We start from the raw sequence: 13774 nt of genomic DNA on the forward strand, positions 1-13774 counted from the left end.
AAAAGGACAGATCTTTTATCTTCTCTCTTTCCTTGCCCTGGATACAAGCAAAAAAAAAAAACTAGAACAGTGCAGCTGGATTGGTTCATTTTCAGTCACCTGTTCCTCTAAGAAAACTTTTTTCTTCTAAAATGTGCAGCCCCAAAGCTGATGTCATTTAATGGCAATAAATATTGACAATGGAAGGGAAGGGAACACATACACACACACACACACATATACATATAGATAGATATATATATATGTATACACACACACAGAGCTCTAGAGTGAGGAGAGCCTTCCTCACTCCGGTCACTCTTTCTAAGATACAGAAGGATTCTGGCTGGACAAAGGTAATGTATGCAGAATTTAATTTCAGTATTAAAGATTTCTTCTATAGAGTCACTTGGTCAGTATTGATTAGGCACTGTGCTACAAAGGCTGATGTAGTTAATATTTAAGCTGTGTCAAATGTGATAATTAAAAGAAAATGTCTCCTTATAATACTGCCAGAGGAAGAATTTAAAAATAAATTGTATCTTCTGCTTAGAAAACACACCTCCCGCCTGTGTGGGTGAGAAACAGCTTCAGTGAAGTCTAATTCCCATATTTCTTTAGATTAGAAGGTAACACTTTGACTCACTTGCTCCATTCTTCAAACGTGAATGGAAATTGATCCATTTTGCAGAGGGTGGCCAATCATGGGAAATGCTTTTCTAAGGTCATTTTTATTATTTTTATGTTGAATTTATTTCACTTGACTGTTGGGATATACTAGTACAGCTGAACTAAGAATTTTTCATCTAGAAATGCTAACTATCTGTCCAAGTTTTCACGTACACATGCTATCAAAATGTCTACTATATCTTATAGCTTGCAGTAAGTTGATTGCATTTTCTTAATGCAGAGTGATTTTTTTATATATAAAATGAAAGTTAAAAATGTAAATTCAGAGAAGGTAGCAAAAAGTTATATCAAAGAGTAAGATAAATATAAATATCAAGACAAATACTCCCACTCTTACAAACTTTCAAACCTGCTATGCCCTGAGAGCTTTACCAGCTGGTAGGAAAAAAGCTCTACTGAAGAGTGAAGTACAAATACTAAACATGAAAATCCTGGACTGTATCTTTTTAATAGAACATTGTTTCTAGATTTTTAACCATAGATTTTATTCTATTTTTTTTACATCCAATCAAATTTGCATGAAATGTCCAATTTTCAAGCAGACCTACCTAAAAGCTTTCTTCTATTTCTTTATTCCTTTATGGGAAAACAAACTAAAGACTCAATATTTGAATGACATGAAGTCTTTGGTGTGATAGAATATGTCTTGTTGATTTATAATATGCAATGGAATACAGCACTGAAATAAATTACCAGTCTAGCTGCAACCTAGTACCAGGAGCATCATAGTCATCAGATCACATTCTTTTGGTGCGTACATGGGCTGGACAGACCTCCTGAGTTAAAGAGTTGTTAGTCCAGGCACAATGCCATCATGATGTAACTGTGAAGCCCATTGGATTCAAACCTACATCTCTGCGTGGTGGTGCTGTGCTACCGTTTTTCTTAGTGTCAGTTTGGGTACGAATACACCAAGCTCCTCACCTTGTGAGCTCATGAAAGACTACAGCATGTGGCACAGAATAACTCAGCAGTAGACCTTTTGGTCTGAACTCAGCCAACTTAATCTCGCCTTGCTACCACACAAGTGAAGAGACAATAGTGTTTTCATTTTTCTTCTTTGGTTTAATTTCCTTAGAGGTAGGTTGAAACTCTGCATAGCTGAGCATCTAAGTAAAGAACTTACCTTGTTCCAACAGTGGCTTGATCTGCTAAGTGGACTCATGCCTTATATTTGTTCATGAACACTCTGCTCTGAATATTAGCCCTAAGATCTTTCACCTGGGTCTAAAAGTCACATGGTACATTAATGTTCTTTGGCTGATTGACCTCCAATCTTAGTGGCAAGTCTAGCCTGTGTTGTAAAAATGATTAATGTTTCTAACTATGCCTATAGTTATCAGCATCTAAATTCAGAGGAAATCACTCCTACCCTCGAAGATAAATGCTGGTAAGAGGCTTGCTACAGCAAGCCCTTTCCCATGACATTACACACTGTAACATATATGTTGGAATACTCCTACTGCAAACCAGTGTGAAATATGCATAAAATGAACATAAAAGGGGTCTCACCAGCAAAGGAAGATGTTGGAAAAACTTCATATTTTCCAGTATTCTGGCAGGCCTTTCCCAGGCCTTCTGTCCAGGCTTGAATTTGGTTGGAAATTTAGCTCCAAACGAGGGTTATAAACGGACCTGCTTGTGCCCAATTAGAGACCACCATGTATAGAACTTGCTCCTCATAAAGATGAAAGTATTAGAGCTGCTGCACTATTTGCAAATGAGTCACACCAAAGCATCTAAGAAGAAAGGTAACACTTTCTGAACTGCCATCGGTATTAGTATTATCATTATTTTCCTTATAATAAGCAGCAATTTCTGACACGCAGATGTAGGCTGACTCATTCACACAGGACCAGATAGCAAGCAAATCCACTGACCTCAGCAATGTAAACAAAAGGGAGATCAGATCAAAAATCTAGAGGCCATTTCAGGTGTTAAACAATGAACGGGGTATGAAGAATGCTGTAAATGGCACCTCTTCCAAGTCATCGCTCTAGGAACGAGAAATATTCGTTCTACCCAGTGGAAAGGGAATGAAATGTAAGTTGTTTTTCCAGGACGCTGGTAACTTGCTGTAAATTCTTTGAGGTGTGAATCCATCCTTGAGCTCCTGCTGGAAGGAAACGCTCTCTGCAGTCTTTCTTAGCTCATTCTTCTCACCTAACGTCAAAATGTTTATTTATTCACTTAGCAGAGATGGATTGGTGGATTGGTTGTATTTTCATTGTATATTTATGGTTTTAACAGGTGTTATCCCAGTAGTTTTCCTATCCAGCAGCATTGCCAAGACCTCTACCACTGACCTGCACTGCTCACACTGTGGATTTTTCTCAGAAGCCAGCTCTAAGGTTTATTATGTTTGACGATTTTTGTTATGTCTATTTTCCTTGCTTGCTTCAGCTTCTTTTAAAGTAGCCTGTTGAGCTCAAAGTTCCCTTTTCTCTGCATTTTGTCACATCTTTATTCTTTACCAACCAAAAAGACATGATTTCCTGTATATCCTCAGTAATGCAAAGATATATAACCTTTGCTTTTTCTGACACACAGAAAAATTATCCCATTAATATAAGTGGGTTTCAGATTCTCTGTGTACATACTGTGGTATTTGCTTCTATAAGGTGTCTCAGTAGCCAGAAGGCAATAGCCAACATTATTTCCTGAAGGTTTGGTTTATGTCTGTGTGTCAGGTGTAACTTGAAGGTGATCATCACCATTTGCTTGAGCCATTATGATGCTGATTTAATGAGGAAACAGGGAGCAGGAAAGAAATGGAGACAACTGTTTTGTGTGTTCCAAAATAGCTTCCCAATACAGGTGATGCTTGCTTGAGCAGGACACTAATGTGACCCTACCGAACAAATTAATGGGCTTTTATTTACATAAGGAGACAAAGACGAAGGGAATGCTGCAAATTCAAGATATCTTGAATAAAGAAGTTAAAAGGAGGTTGATCCATCTCTTACAAGAAACATGCAATTATATGCTACTTATGGTCCCTGCTTCCATGCAAGGTGGTCTTCTCTCTGTTTCAGCAGTGCCCATGCACCATCATACACTCATTTGCACAGTTTTGGCACATCCCACTGTACTAGGTATCAACTAAAATAATCTATGTGTCAGGCTTGAATTGCAACAGTTTTGTATCTTGCTCACATACCACATTACAACACAAACTTTATGCAACAGAGATTAACGGATTTGGGGGTTTGTTTTTTTCTCTGTAGAAATGAGTCTACTAACTGCAATCATTCTCCTGGCTGCTTTGCTACACCAGTCTGATGGACAGGTAGGAGCATTCGTTTATGCAAAAGAGCTATATCTGAGCACAGCGTTTTTCATAGATTTTTGTATTATTTCCTCTGCCTATCAAAATATTCTTCTTTTCACATGACTCATTTTAAAAATACATTTTCTCAAAAAGTATGAACTGAAGCTATTTTGAAATAGTTAAGTATCAGGAATCTAGTCTTCACCTCTCCTTAAAAAGGATTAATCCTGTAAGATGTAGATATCTACTGTGCAGGCACTTGTGTGTGAGCTATTTATTGAGATCTGCTTATTGAAGAATAAAAAGAAATAAGTACTTCAGTTATGCCAATTGTCTTTTTCTTCAATAAATCTCAGGTGAGCTATGTCCTAAGTCGCTTGTTTCTTTTATCTGAGTATAGCAGCAGCCTAAAATATCTGGCTGAGGTGTTATTTCTACCACTGTAATTGTCTTAAGTTAAACAAGGTGTACGACGCCTCTGGGGGGAGGTTCAGCTGCCCGCACAGAAGTGTCTTAGTGCAGCTTGGGACTCTCCTGAGTATCCGAGCCATCACGTGCAGCTGTAAGTCACCTATACCATTCTGGAGCAACAGCCTGAGGCAAGGGACGACTTTCTGGGCATTTCAAGTGGCACTAGGTGCCATTTGGAGCCACTGACTACAGTCTTTAAAACCCAGAACTGAGCTCTGAAGGCATACAGTGGGAGTCATTCATATTACTCGGATATTTCAGAACTCAGTCTCTCTCATTCTGTGCTCTTCTTATTGGCCACAAAGGCAAACTGAGGTAATTTTTAGATATTTACACCTATGGTATACATATCTAAAATTAAATAAGATGAACCAGTGTCTAGAAAAGAGACCAGCACAACAATGGCAGGACTCACCTCACTGACTTAAGCATCAAAGTATTAGCTGTCCAGGTCTCTGCCAGAGTCTCCCTACAAAGGATGGAGAAAGATGTACTTGTAGACAATGGTTCCTCCAGTCCTAAAAAAAGAGTTCAGATTTTGTGGGAAGAGCTACCTCTGCCCTTTTCAGTAATGACAAACAAAGTGAAGGTGTCCAAATTTGGTTGGGATGTCTCATTTTTAGACTTTAAGTGGGAAGAATCTTTTCCTGCGGGAGTTTTAGGCTGAAAACTCCAATATAATCATTGCAACTTTTTCTCTGCAAGGATTCACTATGTAAGAGACAGTCTAAATCATTGTTTTCTTGACCTTAGGTATTTCAGAAGATGGTGTGCAAACAGTCCTAAGCTCTGATCCAGCTTCACATATTTCCAAAGCTTACAACTGACAAGGGCTAGGGAGTTTTTTGCACACACAAGGTCAAAGCCGGTCTTGAGTTTGGTTCTAGGTCTTGAGGTTTTGTTTTAGAGCTAAACTTTCTCCATGTTTGATGTGGAGACTTCTATGAGGTAGAATTCCTATCCACACATTTTGTTTAGGATCATGCCTCCTAATGAAAAGTGCAGTTCAAATCCAGGACGGAAAAAAGAAAAATCAGCAATTGTGAGAATAGAAGAACCAGTAAAGGAAAGTTGGGAATTTCCAAGAAGCTTTATTTTGACAAGAAGTTCATAATTTATCCTGTTTATTAAACTTCTGCTAACTGGAACCTTCACTGTCTGATTTTCTTCCCCCCCCAGGGTTTTCAGTATAAACAAGAAGACATCTTGTCTCCTCATTTTAAGTCTCATAACCAAAAAGAGATCCTTGACCAACACAATGAAATACGGAGATCTGTAATTCCCACTGCCAGCAACATGTTGAAGATGGTAAGCTATGCATTGCAACTAGGCAACTAGCCCACTTTCCACATCATCAGCAGAAGCCTGTAGCCTTCTAAACAACCCACTCTTGGTGAGCAGAGAGGGCAGGAAAGGTGCTCTGGGACTGAGGTGAAGAAATCAAGAATTTCTCCCTTTGTTTCTGCAGGCTTCATGCTTAATTTTACACACCTTGATACTGCAATTACTAGGTTTTTTCCATTATTTTTGCAGATTTTTTTTAAAATAATATATATATTTAATAATAATTTTAAATTATTGCAGAGGTCTCAGGACAGGCCACAAGTGCTTTTCGAAGCCTCTCCCCTAACCTACATGTCTTAGTTTCTCCACTTAGAAAAACTCAACTAAGCAACGTAGGAACTGCTCCATGCTCAGGGTTATTTGTCTGCAGGAACAATAAACACAGGTTTGCCTCAACCACATCTCTTTATTACTGTCAGGCATATGTTAACATAGCCTGCACAGTGAATCACGAGTTCTTGCCTTGCCTTTGTTCGTTGCAAAAAAGCACCTTTTCAGGGAAAGCATTTTAAACGGGGAAAAGGTACAAAATGCAGCGGCAGCTCTCAGGCAATGGCTAAGAGTCTAGTCTGTGGGATAAGCAGATCCCTTAGAAGAAAACCACCCACCCTGGATGAAGGGAAGGTGGAGCAGGAGCAACAGCATGCCTCGGTCAAGGGGAGTAAAAAATTACCTAGATCTACACAGCCATTTATCCTCAGCTGAGTTTGCATCACCCATCACTGCTCCCATCCCTGTCACCCCTGATATTCTTTGTTATCCCTATCCCACGAGCAGATGAGCTGGTCAGTGATTTATGGCTAAGCCTGTATGGTGAGACTTGCAAACATTCCCCAGGTTCAAAGTCCAGCTGGTGTCTGTCACTACACCTTAGCTGCAGCTGAGCTGAAAATCAGTTTTATATCATTCCGCGCACTGCACCCTGCAACGTTAATGCAGACACAAAGCCAAAATAAGCAACAGTATGTTATAAAATTCCTATTAATCAGGGCCACCTAGAGATCAGACCTGTGTGATAGCGTACAGAATAACCCGCCCTGCAATTTTTAAGAGCTGAAGAAATGTGTTCCCCATGTCCCAGTAGTGTAAACTGGCATGACTCCTCTGCTTTCTGTTGAGGACCTCAGGAGAATTCAGCACACAAAATTCCTAAATTGCACCCTATTGTTTTTCCCCCTGGTGGGCTGCGTTAGCTGTCTGTGACCTGGGTACTTCTTCCTTCGTGTCTTTCAGGTGTGGAGTGAGAAAGCTGCCAAAAACGCGAAGAAATGGGCAAATAAGTGTGGGATGGAAGTGAGTCCAAGCAATCAGAGAGTCATTAATGGTGCGTGAGAAGTATGGAGCCTAAGCTGATGGGTTAATGCTAATTTACACGACTCCTGTGCAGGCGAACTAGAAATGAGGATAACTCTTAATCTGTTGTGGAATATCTTTTTAGGATTATTAAACACAAAACCATCATCTTTGTCAGATAAATACTCTTACAGACAAATTGTTGGAACTTGACAGAGAGAGGTACTGTGTGCTTGCCCTATATTTGTACCTTTCTTGAAGCGTCCACTTTTGGCTTCTGCTGGAGACAAGACAGCACAGTAGATGGCTGTTGGTATGACTAAGTACAGATACTTTTGTGTAACATTTTGTAGTCAAATACCTGTCACTGAAAGCTCACCAAAACCAGAGTAAGATTTCCTGCAGCTTTCACAGGATCAAGTGTACTATCCTCTTCTTAAAATCACGGGGCAAATAGGGTGGCATCATAGAGATATTTTTTAGGATGTAGCTACAACCCTTATGTCCTACCTCCCACCCTATAGCTTGCTTCTCTCCTAAGTCATAAAATAAACTTACTTCTACTTAGGTGTCACCTGTGGTGAGAATATACTGCTGTCATCTTACCTAAAAACATGGGCTGAAGTAATTCAAGCCTGGCACAGTCAGTCCTCCAATTTCAAGTATGGACTTGGAGCAATCAAGAAAAATGCCAATATTGGGAGCTATACTCAGGTATGGAGATTTGAAAGACTGCAATGATACACTAGAATTACAGGAGTACATTTAAGGGAGCTGGGAGATATTTATCATTAGAAAAAAATGATCATTGTCATCAAACCATTATCTATCATTCACACTCTGATCCAAAGATGAATGATAAATTAAAACTCTTTTTCATTTAATTCTAAGACAATGGAACCAGTATTTTGGAAGAGCTGTCCAGAAGACAAATATTATTCTGTACCAAAAAAAAAAAAATAATAATCAATACCTTCAATTTCGAAATAAATATTTTCTATATAGGGATTGAAATAGCTGATTAAGAAATGTAAAAGCAAAAATATTTGAAATTAAACTTTAGTGTCCTGCCAGAAGCTGTGTTCAAAACCATAGGAAACTGTAGGACACAGTTAACTTATTTTTCTATTTACTTCTTCTGACAGGTAAGCTGTAAACTTAAAAGCTAAACAGAAAAACCAAAAATGTTCTGGTTCTGTTATCTGGTGAGGTCTTTGATGAGAATTCAATAAAACACGACTCTAAAATAATGTTTCTTTTTTATTCTACAGCTAATCTGGTATAACAGTTACCAGGTTGGATGTGCAGTTGCCTACTGTCCTAGGAGCGAGCTCAAATACTTCTATGTTTGCCAATACTGTCCTGCGTACGTACTGACTTTTTACTTATTTAAGATGAGATAACTATGGATATGTTTCCAAAAATTTCTATAGTCCATTGGTCATGTGTAGGATAAAATTATTACAGTTCATTTTAACCATTATAATTTTGAAAATACTGATGTGAATTGTGGGTTTGACATCAGGTTAAATAGTAATATTTATGTTATTTTCACATTGAACCAGATACTAGGGAAATTTTAACAACAAAGATCTATCCCTGTCAGAATCAGGCATCATGCACAAATTATCCTGTAACGTTGACCACAAGCAAGAAAGTCAGATGCAAAGTGAAAGCCAACAGCAAATGAATATTCACAGAGGCAAAGAGCACGTCTGAAAGGCAGAGGGCATCTGCTGAGGTTATTTCCTTATAAGCCACAATCACTTGAAAGCCATTAGAAAAGCAGAACTAGGTAGAACATAAGATTTTTGTTAATGATAATGCTATACAAATGCAAATAATCAATTAATCATCTTTCTCTAAAACTCATTGTCCCTTAATGTCCCTCATTCTTTAAAATCAAAATTATTGCATTCAATGAATATCTGATACTAAAACATAACTGTCTATGAAAATTATTTTATCCAAAAAAATTCCTGATGCCTTCTGTTGTGATAAATATCATAAACTCCTGCTAATGGCTTAGAGCTGTGCTTTGATCTTGTTTTGTTCTGTTTTTTTTTCAAATTTCAGAGGAAATAATGTAATGCAAATAGCTACACCTTACAAGAGCGGACCAAAATGTGCTGACTGTCCCGGTCACTGTGACAAAGGGCTTTGCAGTAAGTGAATGTCTTCTCCTTACAACAAACCTTGCATTACCTTAGATAATAATGTTGTTCTTATGTAGCACTTTACTTTTTGTATAGTTTCTTCTTGCTAATCAGGACAAAAAATCCTAGAGCTGCCGCTTTCATTCCCCCTCCACAAATAACAGTGGTTAAACATCCCACCAGAACAGGCACAATCTTGAGCAGTGGGGTTGGACCAGATGACCTCCAGAGGTCCCTGCCAACCTCAGCTATGCTGTGCTAACACTAAACTGTGTTGCTGCTGACCAATAGGTGCATTATCACCATCAATCTTCCACTGTCCTCTTCCAGAAAGCTCCAAACAAGGTGTCTTGACATACATCTGTATCTAAGGGCACAAACACATTGATAGGCTTCACATATATGCAGGTACATGAATATCTGCATGGCCCCCTGGGTTCTGCAGACTTCCATGTGGAGCAAGTTGAAGCATGCAAACAGATGAGAACTGTGAGATATCACCTTTCTCCCTGCATTCCCTTTTCCATAATATTCAAGCAATTTTAACAGCAGAGCAAAAGTACGAGGACTATACAGACATGAAAATTTGGAACTTTTGGAAAATACAGAAGTATCAGACCAGGACCTGGTTTTCAATTGATATTCCATTGGTTTTGTTTCTATCTTTTGTATTTTAGCCAATCCTTGCAAGTATAAAGACTCCTTCGAAAACTGCAGAGAACTGAAAACTTTGCTTACCTGTAGCAATTCACTGATGAAGAAGTGTCCTGCTACCTGTAAATGCACCACTGAAATCATATAGTGACCTGGTGAGTGTCATTACAGCTGCTGTGAGACTTATTAGGAAAGAGCAGAACTCACTGTGAAGGGTATTCACTCTGAGTGTCCAGATTGACTCAGATTTTTTTTCTGAAATCTCACCATTACTTCAGTCCTAAATAAGTCTAGTAGCTCAAAATAACCTCCGATGTTATTTTAGACTTTACAGAAATCATGCTTCAGCTACTGATGCCTGCCCTTGTGGTTTTCCTTGCAGTAGATCTTCCACCGATTCATTTATTTTTAATGGGAAACACACTTTGCAAATGCTTCACTTTTTTTTCAGATTATGTTAAATGCCACTTAACTTTCCTCTGTTACCTTTTCTTTATCAATGGAATATGTTTCTGCTAAATAAATACATGATTTACCACTGGTTCACAAACAGAGCTTTTCACTGAAGTTATTTGTAATTCAGTTTTTTCATTTGGAAAATTCCTCATGGTTATTTCAAGGTTCTTCAATATTTCATGTGAGTGGGGATGAGACAGAAAAATAAAGTCAAAGCAAAAAGCGATGCATCTTTTTGTACAGCCAAAATAAGAGGCACAAGTTGAATCTGCCAGCTTTTACTCTGTGGCCTAAACACAAAGTTTCTGTCACATCTGTGTCTGCAGGTGATAAATTATATATTTTTTTTTCATATGGCACCAACAGTCAAGAAATATGAAGCTTTTTAAAAGCATTTATATAAAGAAAGAGGTATAGTATATATATATCCCTTCCCATCATCTCTGAGTAAGTTTGCCACACACTTGTTTGGAATTCCTATTGCAGCATGCTGAAAAAATATGCTACCATAAAAAGAAAAAAAAAAAAAAAAAAAAAAGGAGAAAAGGAGAAAAAAAGAAAAAACGAAAAAACAAAGGGAAAAAAAGGAGAAAAAAAAAAAGGCAAGAGATCCAAGTCCCCCCCAAATCCCCATCAAAATACCTGATTTTCTCCAGAACTTCCCAGCAGCCACCTTAGTGCCAGTTCCTACCAGTGCATGCCTTGAGGTGTCTCCAAGAGGATTAAGTTCAGCTGAGGGCCTCAGGTGTGCCTTCTCCCGCCCCTGCTTGCAGGCAGGCCACCAGCTCCTGCCCAGGAAGATGTTTATGGATCTGCTAGTGTCCCCTTAGTTCGTGTATTGCTTCTAACGATGCATTTCCTTCAGTTTTTCATTTCATCTTTCCAGGCCCTTTGCCATGCAGGACATGACTTCAAACGGCTGTGTACGTCTATTGACCCACAACTGAGGACATATATTTGTTACCTGTCAGTGGCACTGGTTACTTGGAGAAACTTTCTGACACATTTAGCAAGGGGCATTATCACAGTCATACCTTTTTAGACACTGACAATATTATTGCAATGATAAAACTGTATTGGAGAATCATCTTATAGCTTTGACCTTTATATTTCGAGCTTTCATGAAAAGGTAGATACAAAGGAAATAGAAGCTCCTTGCTTACGGTTTATAAACCCTGATTGATGCTAAAAAATGAACAAATATCTGGAACAGCAGCTTCTCACTGAACAGAGAAACTCCTTCGCACTAACCTTCCTCCTGACAGTTTTCCCATCCTGGTGCCACGCGCTCAGGTGTCCTACCAGACCTTCAGCTGCTCCTCAAGATGAGTGCTGGTCTCCATGGGAATTGAATCACATTTACCAGCCCTGAGCAGGACTGATCCATACCACTTACCACCTTCCCTTCCTATTTTAGACCGGTAAAAATAATTTTCTCTGCAGGACTGCAATTCTGGTTAGAAACACAAGAGGGTGAACCACCCCCAGACATTCAGCTGCATCAGTTTTTCATTTTGCTACCTGTGTAAAAGGCTCCTCCTCGTACTAGAAATTAAAGTTCTGGGCCTTAATTTAATTAGAAATTAACAACACTTTCACAGAATTTCTTAGCTAATACTGGATGAATAAAACAATCACTGCATTATAGAAACGATCTGGTAGTGGCTTCTTCCCCTCCATTATTTCATCCTGCCTCTGTTGGCCAAATTACTATCATATTAGAGCAATTTATCCCATCAAATTAAGGCAATTTATGGTGTCCAGGATATCACTGACTAATTCTGGTAGGTTTCTTGATCTATTTTTGTGAATCTCGGTTTCAACAACATGACTGTGTGCCACTGTTTGAGGTTCCTAAAACCACAGTGGTTTTCTGTAGAAAGTGTAATTCAAAGGGCGTAAATTTCCTTGGAAATGCTCAGAAAATACTGTTCTATAAAACCCTAGTTCTCTTACAGGAGGATACATAATTCTGGCAAAACTCTCCTGTGTTTTCTGGGATATTTTGCAAGATTTAATTTTTGCTTTACAACCAAGGAGATGAGTGTTAAAACTCCTTACACACACACACTTTTCCTTTCCCCTACCTCTCTCTGGGCTAATGAACATTTAAAGAAAAATGATGTTATTATCTGAGATTTCGGAGACAGCTGCCTTCCCAGAGAGCCAGCTTTTAGGCTCTGGGTATCCAGCTAGGGTGTTTGAGCATGGCAGCAGCAGGAGCTGGAAGAGATCTGCGTCATGAAGTGCCACCCTGGAGCATCATTCATTCTGCTGGGTTATTGCAGGGTATTCAGGCACTAACCTTCTTACTTTCACAGGGGGATTCAAAAGGTTCTGCTTCCCTATTGCTGTGGAATAGAAGAAATAGCAGGTGGGATGTAACACTACCTGTGTCATTCTGTTTAGTTGTTCACGTTCTTGGAAAAGCCAAGATGTTTCTGATACGAGTTTCTCATATACAGGTGAGGTAAAAGCAATATGAAATTCACTGAGATCCAGCATGTCAAATATAATTTTTCTTCATTCTCTGACTATCTTTTCACAGATTTGTTTTTTATACCGATGCCCTGAAAGTCATTTCTTTTGTGGTACTACCTTATGCTTTTTGTCATGTGCTGAAGTTACACCTACAGAATTATGCTATTTTTTAGGTGTGGTTTATGCAAGAAGCTAGTAACACCAAGAATTTCCTACAATTTGTATTCTGGTTCTCAAGAAGCACATGTGCTGAGAGATGATAAGAGCAACTAGTACGGTACAAGTCTAAGTCTTATCTGTAGAGAATGATATGAGAGCTCTTCAGCAGTTAGCTTACAGTTTTGAACAAATGTTGTGAAATAACTTGAACAGTCTTAAGGTTTGTGAAGAAATAAATTTTTTTATGTTTAAAATGTGCCAGCTGCACTAGTCACATGATCTAATTTGGCTGTCTGACCATCAGCCTGTGAGCCAAGCAGAATGGAAGGTCTTTCAGTATCACAAAGTCTTGCTGAAAGCAATGGACCTAAATCTTCCCTGTTTTCCTCCACCTATCCATGTGATAGAGAGAACAACTCTTCCAAAAATCTTGCCTTACTCATGTCCTTCACATATCGCACCTAAAATAACAGGTTAGGCAGCTAAAGCTAAGACTTTATACTAAAAGGAAAGCCAAGGTTGGAAACCTTTACATGGCATTAGAAAATTTTGTTGTCAGAATATCCAGTTAATGTCCAGGAAAGAAAACTGTAGCAAGATGCTTGAGCAAGACCAAGCAGCAAAGGACCATCAGAGCAGGGACAGGACAAGGATGTTCCCCACCTCTCAGCTGCTCCCAGCTCTTCTAGGCTAGGCAGCCAAAAATTGGATTCCTCTAAACGTAAAGGCCACAGTTAAACTGTGAAAAACGGGAGACAAACTTTCTCGCTCAGAAGCTACCTGACAGCTACTGTCTCCGCTCCAGGCTCCAGGCAAGACA

At 38.9% G+C, this 13774-nt stretch overlaps 1 protein-coding gene across 1 annotated transcript; it reads left to right on the top strand.

The window, feature by feature from the left end:
• The first annotated feature begins 255 nt into the window (after window positions 1-255).
• CRISP2 (cysteine rich secretory protein 2) lies at window positions 256-10387 on the top strand. Its single transcript, XM_056343054.1, has 8 exons — window positions 256-335; window positions 3897-3958; window positions 5591-5719; window positions 6989-7079; window positions 7617-7762; window positions 8320-8414; window positions 9125-9213; window positions 9882-10387. The coding sequence occupies exons 2-8, from the start codon at window positions 3899-3901 to the stop codon at window positions 10004-10006; spliced, it is 735 nt and encodes a 244-aa protein (XP_056199029.1). The 5' UTR covers window positions 256-335; window positions 3897-3898; the 3' UTR covers window positions 10007-10387.
• The last annotated feature ends 3387 nt before the right edge of the window (window positions 10388-13774 follow it).

This window comes from Falco biarmicus, chromosome 6 (genome assembly GCF_023638135.1).
Source record: "Falco biarmicus isolate bFalBia1 chromosome 6, bFalBia1.pri, whole genome shotgun sequence".
Lineage (NCBI taxonomy): Eukaryota > Metazoa > Chordata > Aves > Falconiformes > Falconidae > Falco > Falco biarmicus.

What these genes read in the sequence shown, in the direction of transcription:
- CRISP2 (XM_056343054.1), top strand. Translation starts at nt 3,899, where the DNA reads ATGAGTCTACTAACTGCAATCATTCTCCTGGCTGCTTTGCTACACCAG. An exon ending in CAATCAGAGAGTCATTAATG is followed by an intron (nt 7,080 to 7,616) that starts GTGCGTGAGAAG and finishes ACTTCTACTTAG; the next exon opens with GTGTCACCTGTGGTGAGAAT. An exon ending in ATATTGGGAGCTATACTCAG is followed by an intron (nt 7,763 to 8,319) that starts GTATGGAGATTT and finishes TTTATTCTACAG; the next exon opens with CTAATCTGGTATAACAGTTA.